Below are 12,108 nucleotides of genomic sequence, written 5' to 3'. Positions count from 1 at the left end.
TGTTTTTAAAAAGGTGGGGTTTGGGGGTGCCTGGCTGGCTCAGTCAGGGGAGCATGCAACTCGATCTTGGGGGCATGAGTTTGAGCCCCACCCTGGGTATAGAGAGGACTCAAATAAATTAAAAAACAAAAAAAAAAAGTGGGGTTTTTAGTTTATATGCTCTGATTCGTGAAAAATAAACAACCCTAAAAGTCCAAATTAGGGGAATAGCTCCAAATGAATATCGACCCCCTCCACCCCCACCCCCGTCCTGGCCCCCAGGCTGCCAGGCCCCCAGGCTCCCTCCTCAACTCAGGCTCAGGGTGCAGGGGTCAGGGGTCAAGGTCCCGGAATCAGCTCAAGCAGCTGTCTGGAATGTGCTGGCCATGCACCGCCTGACCTGTGCCCAGAACTGCAGCGTGACAAAGAGTTCGGGTTCGGGTCCCTCCCGGGAGGTTTTCATCCCGGAGCAGTGTGGCGGGGTGGGTGAGGCCCCCTGGCCCACACCGGGCTAAACGGGAGGCCTGTGAGCCCGCCCTGCACTCACCCACAGTGTCAGGTTTGGTGCACTGAATGTGCATATAACCGCTCTCCCTCATCAAGCTGTAGAAAACCTTCTCCTTGAAGGGGCTCAGCAGCTCGACATCCCTCTGCGTGTAGCCGAAAAGCCTCGGGAAACGCTGTCCCAGGAGAAAGGTCAGGGTGCCGGGATTTAAAACGAAAGCCATGTTCAGATGCAGGCCTTTCACGTGGCTGAGGGCAGAGAGAGGGTCCAGGTGAGGCTGGCGCAGGGCTGGGGGGAGGGGAGACGGGCCGGCGGCCGCGGGGCTGGGATGCGAAGCGCCAGCCCTCTTGGAATCTGCCCCTCTGGGGTGGCCCATGACGGGGAGGAGGGGGTTGCGGGGGGAATACAGGGTTTCTAGAAAGCTCTGGTCTCTTCTGGGGCTTGGTCCACCAGAAAGGTCCATTGCCTGACTTTCCCCTCCTCTATCTGGCCCTCTCTGCCTGGGCACCTGGCCCAGAGTCCCCAACCCCACGTGACACCCAAGAGAGAGAGAATCCACGTCAAGGTGGCCCAGGAACAGCAGGGTGGCGGGGGGGCCCTCCCTCCCCTCCCGCCTGGGTAGCCCCTGGGAAGAGGACACTCCTAGACTCAGACCGCGTGCCCAGGTGGACCCCCCTGCACGGATGGCTACCTCACCCCCCCAACAGGGACCCTCACCTGGGCACCATCTGGGCCATGTTGGTGCAGATCAGAGANCTCCCCTGAAATGCTCTTTTGATGACAGAATGGAAACTGGCCGATGAGACGCAAACAGAATCAACATTTAAACCCCCGTGAACCGGCTTTTGGCAAGATGCCCAAGGGCTCCCATCTCCCCCTGAGCTCTGATCACAGCTTGAAAACGACCACACCGACCATCCCCACCCTAGTGCAGTCAGTGATCTTTCTAGAACACAGCGCTGAGCTCATCTGTGCCGTGTCCAGCTGCAGGTATTGGTCGGCAAGGAGCAGGGCCACCCCTTGCCAAAGAGCTGCTGGTGGAGCCCCGTCGTCCCTGGGTCCTGCCTGGTGTGGGGCGGGGAACGGATCCCAGCGTGAGGGCTTGTGCGTGGGCTCCCGATCTGGTGCCTGCACACCCGGCCTCGGCGAGTCAGCCTTTCCAAGAGCACCTCGAGTTTCTATCGCTTCCACCCTCGCTTCTGCTCTTCTCTCTGCCTGAATTCTCTTCTTCCATCCTCTCCACTGGCAAACTCCTACTCAGCCTTCAAGGCCCAGATCCAATAGCATCTCCCTGTCCTTTTCCCTCCCTGTCCCATAGAAGGAGCAAATCCTCCCTTCTCTGACTCACACAGTCTTTCAGAGCTCCTTCGTCCAGTGCGTGTTTGTTGAGCGCCTACTGAATACCTGGCCGCCTTCTAGGTGCTGGGGCTAGAGCACGACCTAGACTCGGTCCCTGCACCCGAGGTGGGTGCCAGCCCCACCTCACCCCACCCCAGCACTGTGTCGGGTGCTCTGTGTGCCCCGAAGCAATGACGAGGGGGATGGGTACTGGAGAAGCTGGATCAGGGCTGACCCTGATGGAGCCTGAGTCAGGCCAGAGGCCCGGGATTCACACACTGAAGAGGCTCTGGCCTCCGAGGCTCCCCGCAGCTGCCTCCAGGCCTGGCTTCCCCAGGTCACCCAGTCAGCTGGCCACAATGCCCGGCTCTCGTGCGCTCGGGAGGGGGAGGCCCTGGCTGCTCCTGCCTCTTGGCCATAAAGGGGCGCACGCTGCCCTCTAGATCCGCTGGTCGGGGAGGCGGCTGGTTAGCAAAAGGAGCACATTCTCGAGCCCTGCGTCCTATTCCTGACCACTCCACGCTGAGGCCTGGAGCGAGTCGCTGGGCCTCTCTGCGTCTCCACTTCCTCATCCGGAGGAACTGGGGCCGTGCTCCCCAGGGTGAGGGTGTGAGGGGCGCCCCGCAGTGGCTGGAACGCGCCGGCCGGGGGCTGGCAGGTGGCCTCTCACCTCTCCAGGCCTCCGTCCTCCAGGTCTCGGAACTCCGGGTTGGTCCAGGTGGAAAACTTCTCCAGGATATAGGCGGCCAGGCCCACGGGAGAGTCGTTCAGAGCGCAGCCTGGGGTGGGACGCAGCGGGGGAGGGACTCAGGCCTGGGACCAGCCAGCGGTCAGGGCCCTGTGTCGGGGTACAGCTGTGCCCTAACTGCTGGGGTGCTCATGCACCCCCATCTACTTAACCCTCGGCCTTGGAACTGGCATGTGAGAAAAAGGGGTAACACTGCCCCCACTGCTTCCGGGGGTCCATTCACTACATGGGCGGCTTCCCATGTTTGGGGCGATTCAGATGAGAAATATGTATGAATGCTGTTTTTAAAAAGGTGGGGTTTGGGGGTGCCTGGCTGGCTCAGTCAGGGGAGCATGCAACTCGATCTTGGGGGCATGAGTTTGAGCCCCACCCTGGGTATAGAGAGGACTCAAATAAATTAAAAAACAAAAAAAAAAAGTGGGGTTTTTAGTTTATATGCTCTGATTCGTGAAAAATAAACAACCCTAAAAGTCCAAATTAGGGGAATAGCTCCAAATGAATATCGACCCCCTCCACCCCCACCCCCGTCCTGGCCCCCAGGCTGCCAGGCCCCCAGGCTCCCTCCTCAACTCAGGCTCAGGGTGCAGGGGTCAGGGGTCAAGGTCCCGGAATCAGCTCAAGCAGCTGTCTGGAATGTGCTGGCCATGCACCGCCTGACCTGTGCCCAGAACTGCAGCGTGACAAAGAGTTCGGGTTCGGGTCCCTCCCGGGAGGTTTTCATCCCGGAGCAGTGTGGCGGGGTGGGTGAGGCCCCCTGGCCCACACCGGGCTAAACGGGAGGCCTGTGAGCCCGCCCTGCACTCACCCACAGTGTCAGGTTTGGTGCACTGAATGTGCATATAACCGCTCTCCCTCATCAAGCTGTAGAAAACCTTCTCCTTGAAGGGGCTCAGCAGCTCGACATCCCTCTGCGTGTAGCCGAAAAGCCTCGGGAAACGCTGTCCCAGGAGAAAGGTCAGGGTGCCGGGATTTAAAACGAAAGCCATGTTCAGATGCAGGCCTTTCACGTGGCTGAGGGCAGAGAGAGGGTCCAGGTGAGGCTGGCGCAGGGCTGGGGGGAGGGGAGACGGGCCAGCGGCCGCCTGGGATGCGAAGCGCCAGCCCTCTTGGAATCTGCCCCTCTGGGGTGGCCCATGACGGGGAGGAGGGGGTTGCGGGGGGAATACAGGGTTTCTAGAAAGCTCTGGTCTCTTCTGGGGCTTGGTCCACCAGAAAGGTCCATTGCCTGACTTTCCCCTCCTCTATCTGGCCCTCTCTGCCTGGGCACCTGGCCCAGAGTCCCCAACCCCACGTGACACCCAAGAGAGAGAGAATCCACGTCAAGGTGGCCCAGGAACAGCAGGGTGGCGGGGGGGCCCTCCCTCCCCTCCCGCCTGGGTAGCCCCTGGGAAGAGGACACTCCTAGACTCAGACCGCGTGCCCAGGTGGACCCCCCTGCACGGATGGCTACCTCACCCCCCCAACAGGGACCCTCACCTGGGCACCATCTGGGCCATGTTGGTGCAGATCAGAGANCCCGGCACCAGCGAGGTTCTGGGGGCCCGTGCTGCCCGTGGGCTGCCCTGGGACAGCCCAGGGCCCAGAGGCGGCCCTGCCCCGGGGCAGGGAGCTCCTGAGAGCGCAAGAGTCCAGGCCCCGAGGCCGGCACTGGCCGCTAAGGACCGCTGCTCTGCCCATCCCCCTCCTGCAGCACCCAGCAAAGCCAGAGAAGGGGCGCTGGCCATCTGGCTCCCCAGGCCCCGAGGGCAGCTGTCCCGGCTGTCTCCCCGCCTGTGGGAAGACCTGGCCCCCAGCAGCAGCCACCCCCCCGCCCCCGCCACTGTACCCTTTTTGGAAGACGCCTCCGAGAAGCCATAGCCAGGAATGCAAGGGCAGATGACTTCGAAAACATGCTCGTCGCTCAGGCCGTGCTTCCTGGGGTCAGTCAGGAGCGGGATGATCTTATAAAACTCGTAGAAGGAGCCGGGCCAGCCGTGCACCATCAGCAGGGGCTTCGGGGTGCAGCCGGACAGCGGCTGGGGCGGCTTCACGTGGATGAAGTGGATGTCCAGCCCTGGGGGACAGACCGAGTCAGCCCGCGGGGAGGGGGGAGGCCCCACAACTGGGGAGGCCCTCTGCGTGTCGGTCAGGCCCTGCGGCCCCAGAGCCCAAGCAGTGGGTACGGCACCCGCAGCGCCCCACGGTACTGAGCACAGCCGCGGCCGCCCGTGCTGGCCTCATGCCCACTCGGTGCTCCAGCCGCACGGCCGCCCTGCAAGGGACAGACCGTGACCATGCCCCCCACACAGCAGAGCGTGAGCCCCGCAAGCCCGGGGCCCGGACTGCTCCAGCACCACAGACTTCCCAGAGCCCAGAACAGGTCCCTGCTCCCGGAGGCCTCAGCGAACGCGGCTGAATAACGTGAGCCCCACGGGAGGGCGCCTGGCCGGCTCATTCCCGCAAGCACGCGACTCCTGATCTGGGGCTTGTAGGTTCGAGCCCCATGTCGGGTGTGACGATCACTTAAATGTAAAACCTTCAAAAAAAAGACTGAGGGGCGCCTGGGGGGCTCAGTTGGTAAGACGTCTGTCTTCGGCTCAGGTCATCATCCCGGGGTCCTGGGATCGAGTCCTGTGTCGGGCTCCCTGCTCAGCGGGGAGTCTGCTTCTCCCTCTGCCTCTGCTCCCCCTGCTTGTGCTCTGTCTCTCTGACAAATAAAATCTTAAAAAAAAGAAAAAAAAATATTTGGGGAAAAAAACTTCTGTATATTCAGCACTAGAGACTGTAATACACTGGTTGAAGATGACCGTGTAAATGTGTATTTATTTTACATGTAAAACAGTACAGTGCCAAGTGGTAAAAGCAAGTTACCAAGTCAAATATCTAATTTTTGTAAGCAGTCATACGTGTGCATATACATACACTGTGTGTATATGAACTCATACGTATATAAATTTTAAAGTCTGGAAGGACAGACCACATAAAAAGTAGTTGTCTCCGAGCAATAAAATTTCAAGTGAATTTTTTTTTGAAGATTTTATGTATTTATTTGAGACACAGAGCACAAGTGGGGGGCAGTGGGGACAGAGGGAGAAGCAGACTCCCCACTGAGCAGGGAGCAGATGGTGGGGGCTTGATCCCAGGACCCTGAGATCGTGACCTGAGCTGCTGGCAGATGCTTAACCAACTGAACCACCCAGGCGCCCCTGAATTATTTTCTTTTTTGAGGTTTTCTGTATTTCCTAATTTTTCTACAAGGGATATAAATTCAAAGCATAACTTTTCTTAAGTGGAGACTGTTTTTTTTAAGGTCGAGTGCTGGGCACTAGGAACGCGTCCAGGCCGAGGGCGGGTGAATGGGCTCCAGGCCTCCCTGAGTCCCTCCTTCCCAGGCAAGTGGCCCGGAGAGCACCTGGGTGTTCAAGGCAAACGCAGCCCATGCTGCTGTCACATCTGCAGCCCGGCACCACGACCAGCTCACGTTCTGGTTGGTTATTAATTCATTACATAAATAATATATGTTTACTGTAAGAAACAGAAAATACAGATAAATCAAAAGGGGGAAAATCACACATTTATACCACTACCTGAAGAGAACACTGTGTTGTCTTTCCAAATTTTTAAAAATAAATTTGTTATTTTGGAACGATTTTTTTAAGGGATCCCTATGCTCAAGGTGGGGCTCGAACTCACAACCCCAAGGTCAAGATTACCATGTTCGGGGCGCCTGGGTGGCTCAGTCGGTTAAGCGTCTGACTCTTGGTTTTGGCTCAGGCCTTGATCTCAGGGTGGAGCCTACTTAAAATAAAAAAGTCACACGCTCCATGGAGCCAGCCTGGCGCCCCGATTTTGGAACAATTTCAGGTTTATAGAAAAATAGTGAGGATAGTACAGGAAGTTCCCATGAACCCACACCCAGTTTCCCGGTCATTAGCGGCTACGTTAGTCTGGTACATTTGTTACAAGCAATGAACAAGTACTGATACATTAATAACTCCTCTCAAGTCCATCATTTATTCAGATCTCCTTCGTTTTAGAAACATTTTTATTTTTAAAATTTTATGGTAGGAAGAACATTTAATCCTTCCTCTCAAATTGGCAAGCGTGACATCCAGTACCACCGACCGCGGGCATGATGCAGCCTGGCCAGCGTCTAGAACTTACTCAACTGGCAAAACTGCGACTCTACACCTGTTACCAAGTGTCTCCCTGTCTCCCCACTTCCCGGCCCCCACCATCCTCCTCTCTGCTTCTGTGAGCTGGACAATCTGGGATCCCCCGTACGTGGTACCGTGCAGTATTTGTCCTTGTAGGACCGGCTTATTTCATGCAGCGGAATGTCCTCGAGGTTCATCCACGTGGTCACCTAAGGCAGGGTTTCCTTCTTTTTAAAGGCTGAATAACACTGGTGTCCACAGACCATGGAATATGGCTCAGATGTCCTGAGTTTTTACCTAACCTTACCTTTTCCTGTTCCAGCATCCCACCCAAGACCCCACGTTACATTCAGCTGTCATGTCTCTTTAGACTCCTCTGGACTCTGACAGTTCACACTTTTTCTTTTTTTAAGATTAGAGAGAGAGAGAGAGCAGCACGAGTGAGCGGGGGGGGGAGGGGCAGAGAGAGAGGGAGAGAGAATCTCAAGCAAACTCTGAGCCGAGCGCAGAGCCCGACACGGGGCTCGATCTCATGACCCCAAGATCACGACCTGAGCCAAAACCAAGAGTCAGATGCTCAACTGAGTGTGCCCCCTGGCGCCCCCCGGTTCAGACTTTTTAAAAAAGTACTCACGTATCGTAACTTTCTTCGAACAAAAATAGAAGCCTACATACAATCTATTTTGGAGCCTTTTTGTGGGTCCCTCTACGTTGCTATATTCACTCCTGTTCTAGAGTTCATTTTGGAAGGTAACCTTCGTCCTTCGGAACACGCCGCATGATGTGAGATTTCTAACTCATCCGTGTGTACGGCTGGGAGCCCCACGCATACCCACGCATGCTGGTGTGCACGGGTGGAGCTGTGCGTGTGAGCACGCGTGTGAGGGAAGCAGAAAATGTCCCGGAGCAGGAACTGGAGGTCGGGGGGAAGGGCCGAGACCAAAGCTGCCTTTTCACTGTCCGTGTCCTTGTGCAGTTTTTGAATTTTAAATATTTAAATTTTAAAAACGAAGAAAAATGTTAAAAGCCCGTACTTCCTCATTTGTCCTACAGGGGGCTTCCCTTGGCAGAGGAAGCAAACCCCCCTGCTCCCTCCACCCGGGGTTTCCCAGCTTGCACGTGGTGCCCTGGAGCGGTCCAGGCCCAGGCTGTGGGCTCTGAACAGAGGAGCCAGGCTGGGTGCTGGGCCTGGTGGGTGGCGAGGGCAGCACTGAGGGGGGCTGTCAGGGCCCAGGGCCCGAGCCGGGACAGGGGCTGGACATAAAGGGTAAAGGCCCAAGCTGGTTCTGGCCCTGAACCTCGGCCTCCCGATGACTCAGCAATGCTGTCCTCTCTGCAGGGGTTGGGTTGGGCTGCCCTGAGGCCCCCGGAGGCCCTGCCCGCTTCACTCCCAGACTCTGGGGCTAGAGACTGACCTCCAGAGGGAGGCCCCGGCCTCCCCACAGGACAGGGAAGCAAATGCAGAGCCCAGAACACGGGAGGAGGGGCGGAGAGGACCGCAGAAAGGTCTGAGCATGAGGGATGCACGAGGACGGCAGCAGACGGAGGGAGGAGGGAGGCCTTCTGGACCACCCAGGCCGGGGACCAGGGAAAGAGACGCACGAAGGTTCGCTGGGCCAGGGCCAGGCCACCAGCCAGGGGAAGTGGCTGAGCCGTACATGGGTTCAGTCACAGCGGGCTGCGGTCAGGGATGCCTCGATGCCCAAAGTCGGCCCCTTTGGAGCACCTGCAGCCATGATGTCCAGGGGTAAGGCTTTCTCCAGCCCACAGCCTCCATGAAGGGAATGGCCCCTTAGTGCCTCTTGCCTCTGGGTTTTTAAACGTGCTGTTTCCTCCTCCTGGACCACTTCCCCCATGTAAGTGGCCAACTCCTATTCATCCTTGAAGTCTCAGCTTAGACGCCCCCTCCTCCAGGAAGCCTTCTGTCACACTCCCAGGTGGTGCGTGGGGGCTCACAAAGCTCCCAGAACCTCCTCCCTCACAGAAACCCTTACCCTGTGCTGGGATGGTAAGCATCACACCTATGTGAAGGCAGGGACCCCATTGTCTGGCTGCGTCCCCAGCCCCGGCAGAAAGCCTGGGTCCAGGAGGTGCCCTGCCTGTCAGAATCTGCTAGAAGGCCAGGGAAGAGCTGGGGTAACAGAGTGACCCCAATCACCACGAGGAAGCCAGGCCATCCAGCACCAGCGACGCAAGAGGCAACCTTTGGAAATGACATACGAGGACCCGGACGCACTTGGGCGAAGCGGCTTAGACCCTCTTGGGAGGCTCATGACGAAGATGTCAAAGTCCCCTCTTAATGTGTGTGTAAACTCAGTCCTCCCTTGTTAACGTCACAAATTTAAAAACCTAGCTCTCTATTACGCCTTTGAGTTCAACTTACAAATATTCTTCTCTCTATATTGTTTACCTTTTATTACGATTTTTTAAGATTTTATTTTTAAGTCATCTCTACACCCAATGTGGGGCTCGAACTCACGACCCCCGAGATCCAGAGTCCCATGGCTCTACCGACTGAGCCAGCCGGGTGCCCCTCATGTATTTATTAATCAAAGCAATGTTGACGGTCCAGAGGCCTTGACGAATGGATGGCTGCATTTCTAAACTTGTATAATGACACCCTCTAAACATTCCAATCTCCTTTTTAGGGACTTTCGTTGATCCGGCTGACCCATATGTCCTCCACGTACTTTAAGTAATTCTCAGAATTTTGATAGATTTATAACTATCCTAAATCCTTATAACTGAATCCTAAATCTTCTAGCACCGCATTTAAACTTAGGAGGGTTTTTACATAAAACCACAGATCAAAATCCATTACTCAGTTACATATTCTAAATCAGAACACCAAAGTCCTGTCCGTTACTTGGAAAAGCCAAATTCTTTCAAACATGATGAACATTTACAATTCCAAAAATGGGGGGGGGCGTGCCTGGGTGGCTCAGTCGGTTCAGGGTCTGCCTTCAGCTCAGGTCGTGATCCCGGGGTCCTGGGATCGAGTCCCATGTTGGGCTCCCTGCTCAGCAGGGAGTCTGCTTCTCCCTCTGCTGCTTCCCCTGCTTGTGCTCTATCTCTCCCTAATAAATAAATAAAATCTTTAAAAAAAAGGAAAACCTGACACCTGCTACAACACGGACGAACTTTGAGGACACGGTGCCGAGTGCAGTAAGCCAGAGAGAAGGACAAACATTCCACTCATATGAGGTACTTAGATACAGAATCCATACTGAAATTCAGAGACAGAAAGTAGAATGGTGGTTTCCAGAGGTGAGGGAAAGGGGAGAAAAGGGGATTACTGTTTAATGGGGACAGAGTTTCAGTTTTGCAAAATAAAAAAGTTCTGAAGATGGATGTGGTGACGGTCACGAGGATATAAATGTGCTGAATGCCACTTAGCCGGGTATTACACTTGACAATAGTCAAAGTGGTCAATTTTCTGTTATGTAGGTTTTACTATAATTAAAATAAATACATTTTAAAAAAGTAACAGTATGAGCTTGAGTTTCCTAACATTTCTATATGCTTTTTTAAGATTTTATTTTTTATATTATTATTTTTAAGGATTTTAAGTAATCTCTACACCCCACGTGGGGCTCGAACCCACAACCCTGCAGATCAAGAGTCATGTGCTCCACCGACCAAGCCAGCCACCGACCCAACATTTGATTCTAAATTTTTCTGGGGTTAAGATATGCTTTTCCAACAGACAACAGACCAATGGAACAGAACCGAGAGCCCGGAAATAAACCCAGGCATATCCAGTCATCTAATCTTTGGCGAGGGAGCCAAGAACACTCAATGAGAGAAGACGGTCTCTTCAATCAATGGCGCCGGGATAACTAGATAGTCACGTGGAAAAGAATGAAGCTGAACCCCTACCTCACACCACTCACGAAAATTAACTCGAAATGGATCAAAGACTTAAATGAAAGACCTGAAACCACGAAACTCCCAGAAGGAAACACAGACACAAAGCTCCCCCGATGTGGGTCCTGGTGATGGTTTCTTGCATGGGACACCCAAGCTCAAGCAACTAAAACAAAACAAAAGGTAAGTTGGGGATGCCTGGGGGGCTCAGTTGAGTGTCCGACTCTTGATTTTGGCTCAGGTCATGATCTCAGGGTCATGAGATGGAGGCCCGCATTGGGCTCCACGCTGGGTCTATAGCCTGCTTAAGAGTCTCTCTCTCCCTCTGCCCCTCCCACCCCACGCTGTGCATTCTCTCAAAAAATAAACAAACAAGTGGGACAACATCAAGCTAAAAAGCTTCTGCACAGCAAAAGAAACCATCCACAAAGTGAAAAGACAACCTGTGGAATGGGAAACCATAAGTGCAAACCATAAATGTGATAAGGGGTTCATCTCCAAAATACAGAAAGAACTCCTACAACTCAGTAGCAGATAAACCGCCCAATTAAAACATGGGCAAAGAACCCGAACAGACACTTGTCCAGAGAGACATGCAGACGGCCAACAGACACATGAAAAAATGCTCAGCATCACTCAGCATCAGGGACATGCAAATCGAAACCACAATGAGCTACCACCTCACACCTGTCAGCGTGGCTAAAATCAGCAACACAGGAAACAACAGGTGTGGGCGAGGATGCAGAGCAAGGGGACCCTCGTGCTCTGCTGCTGGGATTGTAAATGGGGGCAGCCCCTGTGGAGGAGTACGGAGGTTCCATGAAAAATGAAAAACAGAATGACCATATGGTCCAGGAACTCATTTTGGGATATGTGTGTGTGTGTGTGTGTGTGTGTGTGAATAATGAAAACCCACATTCAAAAAGACACCTGCACCCCACGGTCACTGCAGCGTTATTAGCAGTAGCCACGACACGTCCACGGATGGAAGAACGGATACAGACGTCGTGGTACGTATGTGCACAGCGGAATATTATTCAGCCACAGAAAACCAAGATCTACCACTCGTGACAACATGATGCCCTCCTTACGCTAAGTAAATACACCAGAGAATGGCAAATACCGCCGGATCTCACTGATATATGGGATCTAAAACAAAAACGAAAACAAACTCAGAAGAAGAAATCAGACATGTGGTTACGGGGGGGGGAGGGGGAACTGGAGGAAGGGGGTCAGAGAGTCCAAACCCCAGGTGCAAGGTAAGGAAGCACGGGGGTGTCGCACAGCTGATGCTGCTGGGGGACATGGAGGGAAGTTAAAATCCAGAGCTCTCACCACAAAGAGAAAGGGGTTTCCTTTTCTCTCTTTTTTTTTTTTGTATCTGTACGAGAAGCTGGATGTTAGCAGACCTTCCTGCGGTGATCATTTCACAACAAATATAAACCAAGCCATCATGCTGAATGCCTCAACCTTACATCGCGTGATGGGTCTCAATTATTGCTCAAACTGGGGAAAAATGCTTTTCCACCGAGGAA

At 54.3% G+C, this 12,108-nt stretch overlaps 1 protein-coding gene across 2 annotated transcripts in view; it reads right to left on the bottom strand.

The window, feature by feature from the left end:
* The window catches only part of EPHX1 (epoxide hydrolase 1), a 40,141-nt gene that overhangs the window by 3,535 nt on the left and 24,498 nt on the right, over positions 1-12,108 (bottom strand). The window contains exons 1-3 of one of the 2 annotated variants that reach the window (XM_034666599.1): positions 4,047-4,090; positions 3,376-3,581; positions 2,493-2,601 (exon numbers count right to left, since the gene is read on the bottom strand). In XM_034666599.1, the coding sequence (XP_034522490.1) occupies positions 2,493-2,601; positions 3,376-3,581; positions 4,047-4,066 (335 nt within the window). In that variant the 5' untranslated portion in view covers positions 4,067-4,090. Of the gene's footprint in view, positions 1-2,492; positions 2,602-3,375; positions 3,582-4,046; positions 4,091-12,108 lie in introns of those variants that run through there. The other variant, XM_034666600.1, reaches the window with a different exon arrangement.

Source organism: Ailuropoda melanoleuca, chromosome 8 (genome assembly GCF_002007445.2).
Source record: "Ailuropoda melanoleuca isolate Jingjing chromosome 8, ASM200744v2, whole genome shotgun sequence".
Taxonomy (NCBI): Eukaryota; Metazoa; Chordata; class Mammalia; order Carnivora; family Ursidae; genus Ailuropoda; species Ailuropoda melanoleuca.
The sequence above is the reverse complement of the archived record's forward strand: the minus strand, read 5'-3'. Positions and strand labels throughout refer to the sequence as shown.